Source organism: Phyllostomus hastatus, unplaced genomic scaffold, assembly GCF_019186645.2.
Source record: "Phyllostomus hastatus isolate PE091 unplaced genomic scaffold, TTU_PhHast_1.1 phas_contig_1048, whole genome shotgun sequence".
NCBI classification, from domain to species: Eukaryota; Metazoa; Chordata; class Mammalia; order Chiroptera; family Phyllostomidae; genus Phyllostomus; species Phyllostomus hastatus.
In genome coordinates this window covers 1745339-1766566 of record NW_025333513.1, presented here as the reverse complement: position 1 = coordinate 1766566, position 21228 = coordinate 1745339, and the positions used below count along the sequence as shown (strand labels likewise).

Genomic DNA, 21228 nt, shown 5'->3' with positions numbered 1-21228 from the left:
TCTCTGTGGAGGCTAGATGAGACCCCCAAGAAGCGAGGGGAACCAGGGCAGTTTTATTTATGATGGCAACATACAAGACTCCATGCTTAGGTTCGAGGGCGAGATAAAGCCTGTGCCCAGGCCTTATGCTTCTCCTCAGGACTCCTGGAGGCGAACTTCTCCTGTAGTTTCTTCCATATGCCTTTATTCATTTCCTTGAATTCTCCCAGGGTGTCTGCAAAAGGGCAAGCCCAAACAGAAAAGTGACTGAATCTAAAATTTGATTACACATGTTGGCCCCACAGGCCTTCACATGAGCATGCTTTGTCTTTTACACAGTGTACCCCTGAAAAAGGGAAGTGCGGACCCAGCTTCCGAAAAGCAAATCAGATAGGCTGCAGGGAAATGTAACTGGCAGTGTGGACTGAGCACTTGCACGCCAGGACTGCACCCAGCACATTGCACCTTCTATGTCCGGGCCCCACACGTGTGGGCAAAGAAACACACTGCTGTCAACTATGCAACTCACAGGTCCAGGGGCTCTGTCTCAAGACATGGCCTATGCCACACACACCTTACTGTCTCCATTTTTCAGACATAGAGACTGAGGCAGAAGGACAGTTAAGTAAGTTGTTCAGGTCACACAGCTATGAAGTGGCAGAGCTGGGACTTGAACCTGGGCGGTGTGGGTCCACCACATGCTGTGGAGTTGAGCCCGCACCAGGGAAGGGGACGGACCTGAGCCGTTATCCCCACCCATCATTCCCTGACTGGGTCCTCTGGAACAAATTATCCACTGAGCCTCAGGTTCCTCATTGGCAAGGTAGAGATAAAAATACCTGCCTCAAAAGTTGTAAGGAGTAAAGGAAATCATGGAGGTAGCTTGCCTGGCACCTGGCCTGCACCCAAGAAAAGGTGGCCATCTTCATAGCTATGAAGGCAGCAGGGGCTGGTGAAGGCGACGGGGCCCTTGTCTAAGCATGTGTGCACACATAGCCCTGAACGACCCAAAGCTGGGTTCCTCCGTCGTGGTGCTACTGACGTGGACCAGGTAATTCTTTGTTGCTGGGCTGTGGGATGTTTGGCAACATCTTAGCCTCTACCCACTAATGCCAGTAGCAGAACCCGAACCCCACTCCCAGCTGAAAATGTGTCCAGACATTGCCACGTGTTCCTTGGGACATGCCCCCAGTTAAGAACCACCTGTCTAAAGTCTCTCCAAGGCTAAAATTCTATATCTAATTTTACCTGCATGTTAAATTTAGATTTTCCCATAATGTCTAAATTTCATAGCCTAGATTTTTATGTTAACAGAACTTGTAGAGAAAAGGAATAGCTTTTCTGAACAAAAAGGTGACTTGCTATTTATTAACTTGACTGTTAGTGGTCTCCTGACTAAATTAAGGCACACTCTCTCCCTCAGCCACAAGCCCAGTGTCCCACCCTGGGACTTCCCACAAGTCCAGATGCCACTGTGGGCACAAAGCGGGATGCTGAGGGACGGACCCCTGACCACTTAACAAGCCACGAGGCCTTTTTAGCCTCCCGTGACCCCAAGCTCAGGATGGTCACACCTGGAACACAGACCAAGGCTACTCCCTGGGCCTCATCCTCTCACTAGACACACTGCCAGGTGTTGTCCTGGCTTGTCAGAGGAAACATTTGGTAAGCTTATTCCGCACAGTCACAACAGAAACATAAGGCTGCTGTGAAGACGAATCATCAGCAAGTTTCCTGGAGCCCATCTCCAGGCCAGAACAAGTGGCGGCACTGGCTGGGGATTGGGGTCTACAGCTCGTCTCCTGCACTGCGGCCCGGCCCCTCCCTACTCAGAGACGTCCCTCCAGAACTTATTTCCATTCTAATTTCAAGTTTAAACTTTGCTCAAACTCTTGGGTCCTCACAATAACACTGCATCAATGCTGGTAATTTCATGGGCCCAGGGACATAGGAATAAATTTATATATGTGTATATATTTTTGAAAAGTTGACAATAAAGTGATCCTGCTGGGCAAAAATATCTTCACCCAGTTTTCCAGGTACTGTAATGAGAACAGGACCAGAGGTGACACGACAGCAGGTGATACCACCAGGTTTGCATCTGCTCAGCAGGTAAGAGTTTTCTGGAAGGCCAAAACCCTAAACTGTGGTTGTTGAGGGCTGCCAGAGGAATAAGAGAAATTTCTAGAGTACCACCAGAAGGCGGAAGTTTCAGGGCCATGCCCTCTCAGAAAAGGTTAGCCTATTTTTGTATATGATATCCTTGGCAATAAAAATAGCAATTTTCCAGAACCTGCCTACTTCAACCCAGGCTCCCTTCGTCAGTGACAATGGAGATGGGAAGTAAAGAGGGGATGGGCTAGGCAGGGTATTTCCTTTCTGGTTTAATCATAGTTTATCAATGACTCCCAAACATACCTAGTTAAACCCACTTCTAACCCACAGACCACATCCCCTGGGTCAGATAACTCAGTGGATATCCTCATACATGTTTATGGAATGGCTTTTTGTTTTGATTAAAACCCTCACTATTTATAAAGCCCCCTTAGGATCATAAAAATAAAATTATTTTCCTTGCAGTCTGATTTCAACTACTTCCATTTGGCAAATACATATTCCCCTGTTTCCTGCTGCCCAGCCTTGAATTTAAAAGCTCTAAAAATGGGTTTTCTTTTTTCAAATAATGCCTTTGACCACCTCCATATTCTATGGCAGTATAGGCCCTGTAGCTTCAGAATTTCCTCTGGGCTATTCCACAAGACTTTGCATCAAACATATCTGTCTTATTACACAATTCCCTATGGCCTCTCAAAGAATCATTTGCAAACCAACGAGAAAGGAGAGCTGTGCTTCAGTACCTGTGGAGAGGATCAGTTTGTACTCTTCCAATGACAGGCCACTGAAGCTGGTGTCTCTGGGGCGAGGGTACTGGTCACATGGGGCAGACAGGAAGAGAAGGGAGGAGAGAGAGGGTTAGTTCTGCAGCACAGCCTGCAACCAGGACAAGCCTGGCTCTCTAACCACATTGCCAGGGCCTCCAGTGTCCAGAGACAAGAGGCCTGGTAAGGAGAAGAGCAGCGCCACCTGGAGGTCAAAGACATGGACTCGCAAGAACCGGTATCACATGTGGCAAGCAGCCCCAACTTAACATGCACAGGAATCCCTCTGGGGAAATGGTAGGCTATGACTCAGAAGGACGGGTGGGTCCACGACTCTCATTTCTAGCCAGCTGTTAGGCAATGCCCCACCACTGCTGTTGAACCACATTTGAGTTGTGTGGATTCAGAAGAAATCCTTTCCCACGTAGGATAGGCATTTGGCCATGTACAGGGTGGGGCCAAAGTAGGTTTCCAGTTGTTCGTATAGAAAATAATACGATAATCAATAATCATGCAAGAATAAACTCTTTTGTGTACTCACAACTGTGAACCCACTTTGGCCCCACCCTGTGTGCTTGGGTAATTACTGAACACACTTTTTAAGCCTAGGATAAACTACATTTCATGGAATTTGTTCTGTCTTCCCCAGTCACCCCTTCTTTGTCACCAGAGTGTGGGGATATGCCACTTCCACCAGACTAGATGGGAAAATCTAGGATCCAGCAGTTGTTGTCAGATACACCCAGAAGCACACATTTGGCACATATAATGCATGGCTTTTGTTCAAGATTATAAATAGCTTTTATTTAAATGACCTAAATGCCTCCACCAGGTCCCTTTGTTGGCTTGGTTGAAATTACTGGTTACATTTGAAAGGAGCAAAACCACAAGTCTTTACAAAACACTGTATAATCAGATTTTCACTTGTTCTTATAGGTCCTCTCCGGTCAGAAGGCTGGGGATATAAAAGACTGTGTCCCACTCACCTTGTGTTTGTAATAGTTTGAATGGATTCGTGCTAAACTCTGGTACATCTGCTCGCAGGCCTCAGGCTCTGCAATCTGAAAAACAGAGAACCCTCAGGCAGTGAGCAAACGAGCCCTGCCTCCCACACCAGACCACACCCCCGGGAAGCACCCTCCTACAAGGCAAGGCGTTCACATGAAGCAGGGCGAGTGCTCAGCATCCGCCTCTCTGCTCCACAGGAAGCAAACTTGGCCTAAGCCCCCTAACTCCCCACTATTATTCAACAGAAATCACCTTTTTGGAATAATGGCTCCACCTCAAGTCTCTGACCTGCAGAAAAAGTCTTATCAATCAACTGGAAAAGAAACATTTGTTGAGCGCGTCTGTGACTTGTGAAGCACCACACCGGCAGCAGTGGGAGATGCCACAGTGAAAATGCAATCCCGGAAGGGCACACCTCACATAAAGAATGCTAGGGGAGGTATGGGCTCCAAGGAGGAGGTGTCCCCATGTGCACGTGGTCAGTGTATGGCCGAAGTGAGACTAAGCTGGGTTCGGAAGGACACATGGGAGTCAGCCTTCCTGGTGGAGGGGCTGGCGTGAACAAGGCAGAGGAGGCAGGGATATTATCTATGCTTCAGACCAGCGCATGTGGCCAAGGGCAAGAACCTGAGCTAGAGCAAAAGAAAAGAAAAGAGCTTTTGAGCTAAGTTTTCAAATAATATGAAATGTATTATGAAATGTATTAAATATTCTTTTATGAAAGTCAAAAAATCATCTGAGCCTTCAACTGTGGTAAGTGGAAAACTCTTGTAACTTGCAAGGAAAGAACATGAAGAAGTACGTACATTAGGATGAGACGAGTCGAGGAGAACCAAGAGTTCAGTTAGGTCCTGCTAAAAAGGACAAGGCCCCAAACACTAAGGCTGTGCAAAGAGAAACGGGGAAGTAGAGACATATTCTGGGTGCCCAAGACACTGGTGTCTCTGCTGGAAATTCCAGGGAAGACACAGATGAGAGGAGGTTATTTACCTTTCATACCTCTTTTAGTTTCAACTCTAACCCTTCCCTCTGCCCTTGCTATAATTTATCTGTAGTCCCTTACATTATTCAGCCAAGATTCTGAACATTCCCCAAAACAAAACTTTCTTTTATGTTTTTCCCCCAGAATTTGAATGATGCATTTTTCCAACTTATTTGGGTTGGCTAAAGAGTTCATTTTTTTTTTTTTGTAAGATGGCTCTAGTAGCACTTAGTTGTCTTTAACTTCATTTGAAACAATTTTGTTAGATTGTATTGTGACAGCTGTCATATCAGCATGTATTTAAAAAAAATTTACTCAAACTGGTGAATTTTTGTGTAGCCATTTTAATACTGAAGATGGAAGAAAATATACATTTTCAGCATATTATGCTTTATTATTTCAAGAAGTGTTAAAAAAACTGAAATGTGAAAAAAAATATTTGTGCATTGTATGGAGAAGGTGCTGTGACCGATCGAATGTGTCAAAAGTGGTTTGTGAAGTTTCGTGCTGGATACTTCTTGCTGGATGGTCAGGTAGACCAGTTGAAGTTGACAGCAATTAAATTAAGACATTAACTGAGAACAATCAACGTTATACCACATGGGAGACAGCCATACTCAAAATATCCAAATCAATAAAGTTATTGGTAAAAATGAAAAATGTGTCTTTTATAGACAAAACTAAACAGACTTTTTGGTCAACCCAATAAATCCTTTCTTGAAGAAGGCAGAGCACAAATAAATCAGTTAAGCATTTTCAAGGCAGCTCTGCTTCTGTCTCTCTGTATGTGTCAAGTGAGGGTCCCACTTTACAGCAAACAAAAAGATCATTTAGTTCATTTAGTTCTACTTGATCCATCCCTGGGTTCGGGCCACTCATCAGGAGAATAGCCTGGGAGCACATCAGAAGAGAAGGGATTATGGGCTGAGGAGGTAGCCAGGGTTTGCTGAATAATAATCAAAGGCATTATCTGAGCAGACTGGGGATAAGGGATGGAAACAAAGAACTGGTGGAAAACTGTGAGACTATGACTGAGTTCAGAGTCCCTGCCAGGCGGGATGCATTTCCAGGGAAAGCCCAGCTGGGACAGAATTCTGCAGTGCCCACTCGGGAAGAGCAGAGTGAACATTATGTCTTCAGCAGGGCATGTGTAACCAGGAGCTTCCGTGGAAGATAGAGGAACAGAAGGTACAAGACAAAATGGAAAAAGAGAACACCAGCACAAAGTTTTAAAGATAATTGTGCATTTCATCTGTTGTTTGCTTTCTACATACCTGTAGAAATGTGTTTGCTTATAAATTTCAGAGACATGCCCTGAGGACCTACAGTGTGCTGGTCCCCAGAGTGAGCGGTCTCCATGGCTGTGGAGAGCAGTGGTGTCAGACTGCCTGGGTCTGAATCTTGGCGCCATCACCAACCAGCTCTGGAATGTTGGGCAAATCCCTCAATTTCCTCCTGCCCCCAACTCTCAAAAAAGTTTGCCACATTTGCTTTATCATTCGGTATATGTGCATATACATATTTTTCTCCTGATGCATTTGATAATAAGGTAAAACACAAGGCCCCTTTGCTCCATAAGATTTCAGCATGTTTCCTAAGAACAAGGACATTCTCTTACATAAGCACAGTTCAATGATCAACTTCAGGAAATTTCACATTGATACACTTTCATCTAGTCCATCATCCATACTCCAATTCTGTCTCAGTAAGAATCTTTACAGGACAAAAAAACCCCTCTTGGCCCAGGGTCCCCTGTTGCATTTATCTGTCACGTACAAACAATTCTGGGGCCTTTGTCTTTCAAGTACTGACATTTTTGAAGCTACTGGCCAACTTAACCTTTCTTTTAACAGAAAAGTTAATAATAGCCCCTATTTCTGAGAGCAGTGTGAGGGTAACTGAGGTAATGCCTGGGTGCTCTGAACTTGGGACCAGGAACACTGATGAGTGTGAGGGACCAGTTTTGTTACTATTATTAGTAGGAAATGGTTGTATAAGCACAGGCCTCTACCTCACAAACTGCAAGGGGAAAGAGAGCAGTTCAGGATGATCTGGGTGATGGTGGAATGAAGGGTGCTGCGGGCACACGGAGGCGCTGACGCTGCCCAGGGGCCGGGAGGACGTGTCATAGGGTCCCAGCGGAGAATGAGTGGGGGTTACTAGGACAAAGCAGGGCTCTCCAGGCACAAAACCAGTGCAAGCACACGCCCAGGGAACAGCAGTTAGGACGTGATTGGGGGATCAATGCTGCCTCTGTGACTGCTGGGGTGTGGCTGGAAATGAAAGTGAGGAAGGGATGGAAAGTCACTGATGCTCGCTCCATATCTATCCACACCTGCAGCCCACACCGTGAGAGCTCTCAGTGGTCAGCAAGTACTCCAGGGCCAGTGCGGTGGGGCTCACACACTGACCTCTGATCTCTGCCAAGTGAGCAGCTGTCAGTGGCACCTGTTTTCACCTGATCACTGCTCTTCTGGACCATCCCCTCCTACCCCATCCGACCATGCTCTTAGGAAAGGCATCACAAGGCTGACCTGCCTTCCTCCCAGCATCTCTCTCCAGGGGTCCTGCTGCTGGATCACTGAGACAGAACTTCCTCATCAACCCCACATTCCTACCAGATCTTTGCCCTCAGAAATCTTGCCAATGCAACTTCCCCTCCTGCTTCTTAATTTCTCTAACGGTGAGAATTAGTTTCTCAGAGGGCTGCTCAGCCCCCTCCTACAGTACCCTCAGTGTGTGAGCAGGACAGTGAGAAGGGAGCAAGGAGGGGCAGAGAGGGCGGGTCACCCTTACAGAGCATTTCTCCTAGAAGGGCAAAGAGCAGAGGACTTGAGTGAAAAACAAAACAAAACAAAACAAACAAACAGTAACCCTCTGGGCCTCCTCAACCTCTTAAAATTCCTTCAGTGACAGAGACAGTGCTACATATTCACATAATGCCTAGAGCTCAATTAACAATCCCAGAAGGAACGAAGGAACTGAACACCTAAACATCCATAAATAACCAATCACCAAAAAAATGACCTTGTCACCCAACTTCCCATTTGAGGTCAGAAGGCACCTCTACGAGGCTGTGGAAGTGGTTCTGTGGAGGTGATGAGAGCTGCGCACGCTGACATCTAGAAAGTCACTGCTGCCTAAGGAGACCCAGCCCCAGCCGCTCTCGGTTAACACCCAAATAGAGCCCCGCAATTAAAAAATAGTCGTTTACTGCACTTTATTCACAGACACTGGCATGAACACTCCTGAATTTTGAAATATACAGTTTTCCTGATGAAATGTACCATGCACTTAAAGAAATGTTTTTTTTTTAAAAAGAAATGTTCTTATATACAAGCTTTAAATTACCTGATTTTGCATTCACACCTAATGAGATTACAGACATTTGAGGACTAACCGTGATGCTGGGTCTGAAAAATGCAGCAGTGGGACGTTATGAAAAATTCAGCTCTGCTCTCTAAATGTGAATAAAATAGATATTCAACTGACAAAGTGTCCTTTATGGCCCTACTTTTGCTCCTTTGCATTTCGCCTGCTCAGCCATCAGTAAATTTCTTTTCCTTATTAAACTTTTATACATCTACATCTATGTTGGTGCCGCAGGCACTGACTCCGATTTTCAAAATTGAATTTTGGGTGGTGACAGCAATTGGTACAGTGGCCCCTATTCTAGACACACAAAGGGACCCATAGCACTTTTGGGAAAGGGTGTCGCAAATTGCTTTGCTAATTAAGGTAGAGCTGGATTCAGTCCAGGAGGATCTCTGAAAAAAGGCTTTCATGACTTGGTAATGAACTTCTGAAATGAATTCATTCTGTTATGGAAATCAATTCCCTTAATTCAATAGAAAATGTATTCTTGAGCAGCTACTATGTACAGTGCTCTGCTAGGAGGCTGTGGGAGGATATAAAGACCCAGCCTCAGCCCTGGAGAAGCTGGCAATTGCTGAGACAAGACAGGATCAAAATAAAAAAATCAGACATGGCCCAGCGCAGCATGCAATTGAGTGCCAGTTACAGGACATCACAGAGGGGACCTGGTCACCAGGCCTGGCTAGCAGGACAGGTGCAGCCGGAAAGGTCTTGAGTTCCCTGTTCTTAAGTCAACAATGACAGTTGTTTTGCCACCTTCCCCCATGTTGTGATTCTCGTATTAAGTTTTTGGTGCTGCAGGGAACACAGGTTCTCTTAAGGAAGCTGTATGCAAATGGGGCAAACCCCATAAACACCACTGCACAACAGGACAGCAGGTGTAAGAGGTGTCAGGGGCGTTCCTGCTTCCCACCACCCCCTCCCTCTTGTTGGGTCTGGGGGGGACCGTGACTCTCCAAAGTGCAACCTGAGGTGGAATAAATGGAGGCAGTGGTGTTTGGACTCTGGTTTTGCATCTGAATGATGAACTTGGTTCCTGGTGAGTCCAGCTTTTTGCCCTGTGTCCCACCTGAGGACCATCTTTCTTCCCATCCTCCCTAGGGAAGACAGTAGCTGGGCCAGAAAAAGGTAGGTGGGTAAATACAGGAGATGTTTAATACTTTGCCCAGACTGTCTATGGTCAAAAAGGGTTGGACATGGAATGGGGGGAAAAGAGTGGCTTCAAGTTCACGGAACATGAGGCCCTTCTAACAAGAAATAACTCGGGTGGACTAGCAGCTAAGGAAAGGTCAGGTACCAAGGAGGCCACACCAGATGGGGCAGGACAGAGTGGGGCTTGTCTCTACTTATCTTAACCCCCAGAGGACCCTAAGTAAGTTGTGTTAGTTTGTTTCCTCACCTATAAAATGGAACAGTGATGGCTACTTCACTCAGCTGCATGAAGGATTAAATGAGATCATGCGACCAAAAGTGTGCATGTGTTCAGTGTTACTGTCAATGTGTAGGAGGCCATGCGGCTGCTTGCCCCTCTCCTCTAGAGGAACAAAAAGGCTGTGGAGCAGAGCTGCCTCCCCTCCAGTCCTTTCTTTCTGGCAACTGGCATAACCAAGGGGGAACTCTACACTAATCAGCCAGCCGGGTCTAATGCCTGCTGCTGGCTTAACAGAGTCTACCAGACCACCTTTCAAGGTCCTTTCAAGGATATCAGGATGGTGTACTGTGACAGTGGTCCTGAGTAATGTGCCTGCTGCCACCATGATGCCCTGGTTCACCCTACCAGGGACGCATGTATTGGCTGCTCTGCAGCCGGCCACTAAGCCATCGACTGAGTCAGGACTTGCATCTGCGGTCATGACTCAAACCTGTGTGGCCTTCTACTGATCAGAACTGTCTCCCTAGGTGATGACTAAGGATGACAACTCCAAAAGAGAAAGCTCTACCCTCCTTTTCTGGCTTGTCTTACACTTAACAGTTAAGTAGGTGAATGTCATACTCTTACTCCCCAAGGAACTAGCCTATGTTGGCCTCTCTGCTGGCTGGATTCACCATTTGAATTTCATTAGAGTAAGTCATGTGTTTGCTCAACTGTCCGCTTCTTGGTGGTAAGGGCCAGGTTCTGACCCTCATCTGTGGTACCTGCAACTCCCTACACAGTGAGCTGTCATATCATTTCTCACCATTCTACTTCACAGAACACACAAACATCCCCTTCTCACTCCCTCCATCTAGTTCCCCTACACATGCAACTACACTCCAATGTGTCTCATGAACCACAACCAATCTTTTGTCTATTCATTCAGGCATTTACCCAATGTCTTTTATGTGGGGTGGGTAAAATGGCAACATCTCTATTCTCAGGAAGCTCTCACCAAAACTATGTAGGAAGCAGAGCCTTAGAGGTTTGCAGAGTTGGGATGAGATATGATTCTTGCCTTAAAAATCTTTATGCTTTGGGCCGGTGAAGACCTCTGAGGGTGAGAGGACCCTCAGTGTAGTGTAGCCCCCGCCCCTCAAAGCTCTAAGCCAGACACTCCACCCATGCCCACCACCCACTCAGTGATCAGATTCAGTGATGCCACTGGGCATGTTCTTGCTCCAGCAGATGGGCTGGCTTGGTTCTGTATTGGGATAAATTGCAAAAAACCAAGTTCCTGCTTTGACAGGTTATGGCTAAATTGAGCAAAAGTCATTTCTTCAGGCTGTGTGTGCGTGTATCACATTTCATATCTCTGACCTCTTGCCTGCACCCCAGGCTCAAGTATCACATTGCCTACTTGACATTTCCCCTTGGAAGTAAGTGCAATCAACATCTCCAGTTTAATATGTCTAACACTAAACTCAAGATGTTTGTTCCATATCCCACCTATTCCTCACCTAGTGTTTCCCACCTCAGTAGGTGGCACCACCTTCCACCTAGTTGCTCAGGCCAAAAAAACCCTAGGTGTTAGACTTGGTTCTTCTCTCTTTACCCACATCCAACATACCAGCAAGTTCTGTGATGCACCCTCCCCATCACAACCCAAATGCAGCCCACTCCATCTGTGCTGCCAACCCCATTCAAGCCACCTCCTTTCCTTGCCTGAGCTACCATGATGGCCTTTTCTAGTCCTTTTAATCTTGTCCCTTGTAATCCATTCACCACATGCAACTGGAGTAATTGTTTTTAAAAAGTAAATCAGGTTGCATCAATCCTGACTAAAACACCCAATGGCTTTACACTGGTCTTATAATAAAATCTAACTCCCAACCAATGCCTATAAGACCCACCTGTGCCTGGCTCCTCTATTCTCTTCTGACCTCAGTTCTTAGTAAACTCCATTTCATGCACTACTCTCCAGTCACTATCGCTTTTTTTTTTTGTCCTCTAACATGCCAATTGGCTTCCTGCCTCAGGACCTTTGCATGGCCTGGAATGCCTTTCCCACCAAATGTACACTGTTGACTATTCTTTCCTTAGGTCTCATCTATGTGTCACCTCCTCAGTAACTTACCTATTGTAACTACTATTACCCCTTTATTATGTTATTCTATTTTACATCTATCATAGTACAGATGACCCTTGAACACCACAGGTCTGAACTGCATGGTCCACTTATACACAGATGTTTCAATAAACACGTACAGTACTGTAAATGTATTTTCTCTTCCTCATGACTTTTTCTTTTTATCTAGCTTACTTTATTGCAAGATCACAGTATATAATACATGACATGTAGGCAAAACTATGTTACATATGTCCATGCTACATGTAGACAAAATATGTTGATTATGTTATTAGTAAGGCTTCTAGGCAACAGTAAGCTACTAGTTTTTTTGAGGGGAGGAGTCAAAAGCTATATATGGATTTTTGACTGCTGGGGGTAGTTTCCGTGTCCCTAACCCCCAAATTGTTCAAGGGCCAAATGTACTTACCTGTACAGTCTTATGTATGTCTACTTGCTTATTGTGTCCTGAACTAAAATGTGAACTTAATCTTCATGTGGTAAAACCTCAACTGTCTAATTCATTGCTGTCTCCCCAGCACCTAGCCCAGTTCCTGGAACATGATGGGTGCCAAAAAAAATACATCATGTACAAATGAATGAATCCCAGCACTGAACCAACCTGAGGAGGAAAAGAACATTAAGTCTAGGACTCACACACAGAGTTATGGGTGAGGACCCAAATCTGCTACATGGACTCACAGGGGCCTAGGGGGCTCGTAAAAGCATAGCGGGAGTCCTGCAGAGGTTCTTAGGGATCAGCTTAGTCAGTGCCCAACACCGGGAGGTAATGGGATCGTGTCAGGGAAGAAGTAAGCTTAGAAATGTCACTATCTATGACTGTGTGGTGGTAGACCACCAACCCTGGTTGGACCTTGAATCATTTGGAAAGCTTTTTAAAAAACCAGGGCTGAGGCACCACTTCCAGATATTCTGATTTAATAAGGCGGAATGGTCCAGACAGCCATGTTTTTAAAAAGCTTCTCCAATAACCCCAATGTACAGCCAGATGAGAGCACTGAATATAACAGAGCGTCATCGCTCCATGAGGTTCCCCAGGGGAGAGTAGGGACCACACGTGCAGGGAGGGAAGGAGCACGCATGCGCAGCGTCGCCACTAGCTCACTAGTTGACTCCGCCCTTGCCTCGTTTTTTTCCTTCCCCCTTTTCCCAACCGCCTCCCCGCCGAAGGCGGACCCCACAGCCCGGTCACCTGGGTGTTCTCTCCCTCCCGAAATGCCTGTGCTACCCGCTGCCGAAGGTAAGCGCCCAAGTCTCGGCCCCGTTTGGTGTCGTCCACTGGCCATTCCTCACAGAGTTTAAGAAAACGCCGGTAGCGGCCGGCCGCCATTTTGAGCCCTGCTTCTGCCCGCCCTTGAGGGAGGAGTCAGCTGGGCCTGTGGCGCTTGCGCAGTAAGGCGCCCAGGCTTCTTGTGGAGGGGCGAGGGGGAGGAGTGGGCATGCGCGACTTTGCGGGGCGCCCTCATCGCTCCCCGAGTAGGGGCGCTGCTGCCCTGTCTCTGAGGGAAGCAGGTTTAGCCGCGTTTGTCCTGGAACCCGTTAAGCAACCAGGGCTAGTCCGACGTGGAAACCCCAGGGGCAGCTTTACTTACTTATCTTTTTCAATGACTGTACAAGCTCTGGACTAAAAAACCCTTCCCGGAGAACTGTGTATGGTAATTTGTATACATGAATACATTGGCATGTAAATACTGGTTGATATTTGGTGAAGATGTATTTGAACTTAATCACGTAGCGCGCACACGTGGTTCGCACCCTATCCCGTGCTTCATTCTCTCTCTCCACAGCCGGGCACATGTCACCACCTCTGGGTACTCTGCTACGGTTCCTCCTTCAGTGCTCTTCAACTGTCTCCCCAGCCTTTCTGAGTGCCTCTTCCTCAAGCCACTTTTCCTGGGGAGGCACAGATTTCCTAACTGGGGCAAAAATATTTGGAAAAACATTTTTTAATTTTAATTTTTATTAATTATTTTCATTGATTATGCTATTATAGTTGTCCTGATTTTTTCCCTCTTTGTCCCCCTCCACCCAGCACCCCCCACTCCATGAGGCAATCCCCTCACCATTGTTAATGTCCATGGGCCATGCTTGTAAGTTCTTTGGCTACTCCGTTTCGTTTTGTATGCTGTACTTCATATCCCCATTGCTATTCTGTAACTACCTAATTGGGAAGTTACCTCTTAGGTAACCTTAGGAAGGTTACCCATTCAACTCTTCACCCATTCCCCCATACCCTCCCATCCGGCAACCATCAAAACACTCTGTATCCATGATTCTGTCTCTGTTCTTGTTTGCTTAATTTGTATATTTATTTATTTATAATTATTGTATAAACTTTTAAATTATATTTTATTAATTATGCTATTACAGTTGTCTTCATTTTTCCCCTTTTGTTCCTTTCCACCCAGTACCCACCACTCCCTCAGATAATCTCCCCACCACTGCTCATGTCCATGGGTCAACATCTTTCACCAAATTAGGTAAATTTTCTTTCATTATTTTTTGAAACATTTCCAATTTCTTGCTCTTTCTCTTCTCCTTCTGGCACCCCATGAAGCAAATGTTGGAATGCTTAAAGTTGTCCCACAGGCTGCTTACACTATCCTCGTTTTTTTTTGAATTCTCTTTTCTTCTTGTTCTTATTGGTTGTTTTTTCCTTCTTTATGTTCCAAATCATTGACTTGATTCTTGCTTTCATCCACTCAACTGTTGTTTCCTTGTAAATTGTTCTTTACCTCAATCAGTGTATCCTTCATTTCTGACTGGGTCTTTTTTATGCTGTTGAGGTCCTCACTAAGATCCTTGAGCACCCTGATAACCAGTGTTTTGAGCTCTGCATCTGATAGATTGCTTACTTCCATTTTGTTCAGTTCTTTTTCTGGAGTTTTGATCTGTTCTTTCATTTGGCCCATGTTTCTTTGTCTCCTCATTTTGGCAGCCTTCCTGTGTTTGTTTCTGTGTATTGAATAGAGCTGCTATGACTCTGTGTCTTGGCAGCATGGCCTGATGTAGTAGCTGTTCTGTAGGGTCCAATGGCTCAACCTCCCCTGTCACCCAGGCTGGGTACTTGAGGTGCACCCTTCGTATCGGCTGAGTACACCCTCCTCTTGTAGTTGAACTTTGGTTGCTGTTGGCAGATCAATGGTAGGAATTTACCCAGGCCAGTCAGCTGCAAGGATTGGCTGGAACCACTTACTACCAACCTCTGCCCTTTGTGGAGGATCAGTCATGCAGGGGCAGCGTGGTGGTGCTCCAACATAATCTGTAGCTGTGCACTGGGTGCACTGGCCCTGGTATTTCCCAGGTGGTGCGAGCCAAGGTCAGCCCCCACCAGTGTTTTGCCCGGGGCCACCCCGCCTGAGTTATAAAGCAATCTGAGATGGGTACTACTTATGCTGGGCTTGGAGATTCCCAGGCCAAGCCAAGCTAAGCTGTGAATCTAGGCTGGCTGCTGCTAGTTCTGTGTTTGAGAGGACTTAGGAAGTTGTGAAGCATGAGCCAAGACCAGCCATTCATACGGAAAACCAGCTTGAATGGGCCTGTAAGTTGAGGGTGTAGAGTCTCTGGGAATCTCCAAGGCAGGTCAACAGTGTTAGCCAGGTTGGTGGATTCTCAGACATGGCACCAGCTTGCTGGCTCTGTGGTGGGAGATTTAGAAACTGGACAATGGTCTCTGCTCACTTTGATGTCAGACACTTCAGTTTCTCCCCGTATGCCACTGGTGCCTTCAAGCTGCTCCTTGGTGCTAGAGCTTAGAGGGAGTGAGTCTGAGTAGGTGAGTCTGTGGGTTCTTTAAGAGGAACTGCTTGGGGCTTCCACTGACTCAATCCCCACTGATTTTTGCAGCCAGAAGTTGGTTCTTCCTGGTACTGGAATGCTGGACTGCAGGGCCTGCAGGTGTGGGTTTGGGATTCCTCACTCCCAAGATAACCCACTGAATTTTTATTCACCACACATGTCACGGACAAGCCTGTTGCATGTCTGTGCCCCTCCTACCATTCTGGGTTGTTGTAGTTTTTTTAATTCTGTAGTTGTCAGAGTTCCATTCATCTCAATTTCTGATGTTCCTGAGTGATGGTGGTTCTATATTTCAGTTGTAATTTTGGTGTGGTTGTGTGAAGAGGCGAGCCATATCTCCCTATGCCACTGTCTTGATCAGAAGTTCCTTTTCTTTTTAACCAATCCTTCACTTACACATGTCCATCTGCATCATCATGTGGAGTGTCCTGATTTTTCTTTTCAAAAGATACCCTCACCTTCCAGATTTTCCTTAAGAAAGCCTCAGCCCCCCTCTGCATCTTCACTGACCTGCATTTAGCCCAGACCGTCCCGTGCAGACTACATTTGACTGCCTCCAAACTTCTTTTTTCTTGCCCCACCTACTTTGTCAAGGGTTGTCCAGGAGACTCTTACATTGAGTAGGAAAGTGAATACACAACCAAAACACAAGGTTAAAAGCAACAATGGCTTATATTGAAGTGTTAGAGAATGCTAGGGAGTTTGGAGAAAGAAACAGTACTTCTAGCTGTTCAGGGGAGCGGGGAAGAAAGATCAGGGGTGGCATCTGAAGGCAATGACATTTGGCTGGGCCTTGAAGAATGGTTAGGATTTGGGTAAATGGGAGTGCAAGGACTCTGAGCCTCAAGAGCCAGGACTGGTGCAGGAGTGGGACAGAGAGAAAGAGGGTGGAGACTAATTTGAGTAAAGATCAATGGGTAGTTTTAATACGGACCAGCTTTGAGCTATTTTGGAGGTGTTAAGAGTGAAGATCTATCGAATGAAAACCTCTGGGGACCCAGGGTGTTCAATGTCCACTTGAAGTAAGTGAATTTGGGGTGGGGAGTGCCCACTTGAGATGAGCGTTCATGGGGAGTGGAAAACGCGCTTGAGGGCATCCCCACCATGTTCCAACCCAATATTACCTCCCTGCTCCATCCTCATTGTATTTGAGGGATAGTTTTGATAGCTGCCCCACGCCCAAAAGGCCAGGGTTTTATCTATTTACTGTCAAGCTCCAGATACCTAGGGATGTGGTGGGTGCTCTGAGGACTTGTCATTCTGCCACAGCTGTGACTTTGAAGAGTACTTGGCTAGTGGAAGACAGCTGTCCTGGGAGGCAGTAACTGAGGTCCTTCTGTGTTCAGCAAGAGGAAGAGTAACAGCAAATAGTTTTCACCCTACTTGAGCACAAGTGCAATGACAGGTTGAGAAGAAAAACTGGATGCCAGGGGGAACCCAGATCTCCTTTGAAGGCTCTCCCTTCCCCAGCACAGCATCTTCTGGGGCAGGTTGGGGTTGTCCCTGGTCCAGACTCCCCTACCCAATGCTCTTTCCCTCACTGGAGGCAAGTTTTTGTTTTGATGGTTCACTAGTGAGGCTTTGGAATCTGACAGACCTGGGTTGGAATGTGGGCTTGCTCATTCATTCATTCATCTAGGACCAAACTATATAATTGGAAGGGGGCCCATGCAAAATGAAAATGTGAAGCTCTGCATTAAAAAATTATTAGGAATTTCAGGACAGTAACAGCAGAACATTAAACCAAATGTAGCATGTGACTACACAGGTCACATACCCAGGAAGCCAGCCCTCAGTTGCAGTGGACAAGACTGCTGCGGGCCCTGGTCCTGGGAGTTTTAACTTTAAGTGCAGGGAGGCAGATAACAACCAAGCAAACATACAGTAACAATAATACTAGTGTCGTCTGTGTATAAAGTCATACACTAAATGAACAAAATAGTTTCAGGTGTGAAAAGTGCCAGAGAGAGATCAAGTTGGGGTACTGGGTCCACCACGACTGGGCTGGGAGTGGGGTCTGGGTGGCCTGGAGGGGCTTGTGTTTGAGAGAGATGAGAGTCACCTGAGGGGCAAGGGTGGCTTTCAGGCAGAGGGGAAGCCAATGTTGGGTGGGTGGGTTTAATTGCTTCAAGCTTCAGTTCTTCATCTTAAGATGGAATCATAGTGATAAATTAACACTTACTGAGTATTTGCTGTGTGCCAGGCACTATTCTAAATGCCTTATGCACATTGACTCATTTAGTCCTCACAGTGGCTCTCTGAGATAAGTACCACTACTATCCCCATTTTACAGAAATGGAAACTGAGGCACAGAGATGATAAGGATTTACCAAGGTTACCTGCTCATAAGTGGTAGAGCCTGGACTTGAACCCCAGCTGACTGGCTTCAGAGTCCATGCTTTTGCCTGTTTGATGCATCTTCTGGCCTTGAAGTGTTATGGTTGTGAACTGTGTGCATGATGTGTTTCTGTACATGTTGGAGTTTCCTGAGAGGCTCTACAGTCCTCTCTGGCTTGTTATACCCAGCCTCCCTATTCCCTGTGCCCCTGTGCCTCTGGGTGGTTGGAGCCAGAGTCTGTGCTCACTGGCTTGGGGGTCACCCAGTGCCATTCTGGGCACATTGATAGGCATTGCTTGGGATGTGGCTTGGCCAGTGCCATTCTCCAGGGTGCTGATGACCGTCTTACCACCCACCTGCCAGCTGTCACTCATTCTACACCAAATGAAGATTGCAGCAGCCCTCACAGCTGCTTGAAAACCCCACCAGGGCCTCACCCCTGAGCCATTTGGGATGGGTATTTGGGCTTTCTGGAGCTCTTTGCAGATCACTCTTTGTAGAATCTTTATGTAAAGGAGGCACTGTTAGGGGGAGGAGGAAGGAGGAAGAGTGGCTTCAGTTTTTCAGTTACAGTGACCCCAGTAATTGAGATGCCGAATTGCACATTTAAATTGCTTGAAAGTAAAAATATTGTTTTGAAATGCTGGTGTTAATAATGCAAACATTAAAAAGGAATTAAATACTTTACAGTATTGTAGGGCAAGGTTGCCTCATTTTTCTTCTTTTAACTTACCCAGAGGAAATGATTGGCTGCAACACCCATGCATTACCATAAAAAGTGGGTCTGGACTTGCGTCATAGCTGTCGGTCATATGATGCCCCCTGTAAAGGTAACTGCTAGCTTAGCTGGAGGTGAGCTCTTTTTCAAGACACACAAGTGTTTGAGGTGTGTCAGGATAGGCCTCAGGGGGTCCTGTACTGCACCCTAATGTCTCCAGAGCCCCTCAGCTCTGTTGACACACCTTGTCATCTGACTCACGGATCTGCCTCCCTCCCTTCACTCTGCTCTCTGGTCATGTCACCCCAGGGAAGCCTCTGTGGCCCCTGGCCCACAGCTAAAGTAGCAGCCCCACCACTCCTGGTTCCCTTTTGTCTCACAGTGCCAGCCACTATTTGACAACAGACTCTGGCCCATGGTAGTCTCTAAATAAAAGAATTGGAAGAGAACATCAGAATATAAAGCCAGGTCTCCTCACCCATTTGTCCCCCGCCCACATCCCTGTCCCTATAAGATACTCATCTTTGAAGTAGTGAAGATGAGGGACAAGCAGGAGTGGGTAGGGTAGACTTCTAGGTTTTGTTCTTGCATGTCAAACTTCACGTCCCATTTCAGGGCAGTTTAGTGATGGAAGGGAGAAGTTCTGAGCAATGCATAATGAGAAGGATCCAGCCTGGCTGCAGGTCAGCCTACCTGGCTGGTGCTCCATTTGGTATTGTCCGTCCCTCCCTCTCCTCTAATTCTTGGTACCCGTGCCTTCATTTTAGTTTTTCCTTCATCTTGTGTTTTATGTTTTTTGGCCACATAGGATGCAGATTTAAATAAAAAGTCAGAAATTTAGATCATTTTGAAGAGCTGCAGATGCGTGGTCTTGCCTTGCCATTTGTTTTATTAGACTGCTTCCTGCCCTTTCCAGCATGGTCTAAATTTAAGGCTCCATGCAGCTGGGAAGAGTGATGGGGCTGCCGGGGTGCTGCACAGAGGCCCAGGGCTTCCTGATGACATTGCAGTATGGAGAAGCTATAATAACATTCTGTTCTTTAGCCTCCTCTTCAATCGCACAGGGGACACCAGAGGGATAGAGGTGGGGCTGAGTGACTGCGTCCCAGGCTGCAGCCTGCCCTTGTCTCCCCCTGCAGTGGGGAGATCAGGAGTAGGCCGCTCTTCAACATCACCTGTCTTAAGGACCAAATTACAGTTCCTATGGGACAGGTAAGGAAACTGAGGTAGGGGACGTGCTGTTGATCTACCGGCACTCTGGGCACACTCGATGTATGAAGACGTGACTGGAGGAAGGATCTAGATCAGAACCTGCAGCTCTGGCACTGCCAGGCCCCTGCTGTCACCTCATGCTCCCCACTTGCTCTTTTCGTCTCTATTTCTCCCTTCTTAAGTTAGGTATCACTTTAACGTGAGGGTTATGGATATAGAGGTTATACTAGAAGCTGGGTTCTCATCAAACCCACTTCTTCCTAGGCACACAAATAAACTTAGCCCCTTGGCTTCCAGGTAAGGTCATATGACTAGTTCTCGCCCATGGGATGTGGGTGTGCCTTCTCCATGCTGTCATCTAATTTTAGGCCTGTGGTTGAAGATGGTGGTGTCACGAAAAGGAAGGAGCTTGGATCCCTGTGACTGTGTAGAGTAGAGGCTCTCTGCCAGCTACATTGGATTGCAATGTTAAGCTGATGACATTTGGGGATTGTTTGTTATAACAGTTAGCCTACCCTGATATCTATGTGATTTTCAGTTGAGAAAGAAGAGACCTCTCTAGTCTGAGTAAGGAAGGCCAGCCAGAAGGCTCTTAATGGTGTTACAGGCATGAGGGAGCTGTAAACCTGGAAGGTTCTAAGGTTCTTTCTGTTCTCATGTTCTGGGGTTTCTCCATTGCCATCTTACTGTCTCTTGGTGCTCTGTAGCTCAACCTTCTATGGCCAACACAGACCACATGCTTGAACAGAATGTTGGATTCCCCTTCCATGCTTATAAATCCTTTTCCTGGACCATTTGCCTTTCTTTATCACTTTTCAGACTTGACTCCCTTTCAAGGCACCACTCAAAAACCACCTATATGATCACTCCATGTGCCAGTGAGCCTCCCGGTAGCACTCGGCATAGCTGAGCAAACAGCCCCTACACCCTGGGGAAGCACCCATGATACTATTTTCATATGAGGGCCCTTACTCTCACATTAAGTCATGAGGTACTTAAGGGAAAACATCTTTAAAAAAAAAGATTTTATTTATTTATTTTTAGACAGAGGGGAGGGAGGGAGAAGGAGAGGGGGTGAAACATCAGTGTGAAAAAGAAATTAATTGGTTGCCTCTTGTGGACTGAACCCACAACCTAGGCATGTGCCCTGACTGGGAATTGAATCAGTGACCTTTCATTTTGCAGGATGACACCCAACCAACTGAGCCACGCCAGCCAGGGTAAGCAAAACATCTTGATCTTTGCACTTCCTTGTTTCCTACACAGGCCCTAGCTGTATGTACCAGGCACTCAGAAAATATTTGTTGGATGGGTGAAAAGGAAAAACAGATTAATGAAATCATAAACAAATGAGCTACTTGGCTAGATTTTTAAGTGTCTCCACCCATTGGGTTCACTCCATGTTTCTACTCTTCATTTCTACTACCCCCAACCAC

At 46.4% G+C, this 21228-nt stretch overlaps 1 protein-coding gene across 2 annotated transcripts; it reads right to left on the bottom strand.

The window, feature by feature from the left end:
- Positions 1-32: 32 nt before the first annotated feature.
- On the bottom strand, positions 33-13090 carry LOC123816657 (ubiquinol-cytochrome-c reductase complex assembly factor 2). 2 transcript variants are annotated; one of them, XM_045835702.1, is made up of 5 exons: positions 12919-13090; positions 4119-4154; positions 3845-3919; positions 2838-2907; positions 33-214 (listed from the first exon to the last, which is right to left on the bottom strand). In XM_045835702.1, exons 1-5 carry the CDS (start codon positions 13054-13056, stop codon positions 87-89), a joined length of 447 nt encoding a protein of 148 aa, XP_045691658.1. In that variant the 5' UTR covers positions 13057-13090; the 3' UTR covers positions 33-86. The 2 variants fall into 2 exon arrangements, with proteins under 2 accessions (XP_045691658.1, XP_045691665.1); XM_045835709.1 differs by lacking the exon at positions 4119-4154.
- Between the last annotated feature and the right edge of the window lie 8138 nt (positions 13091-21228).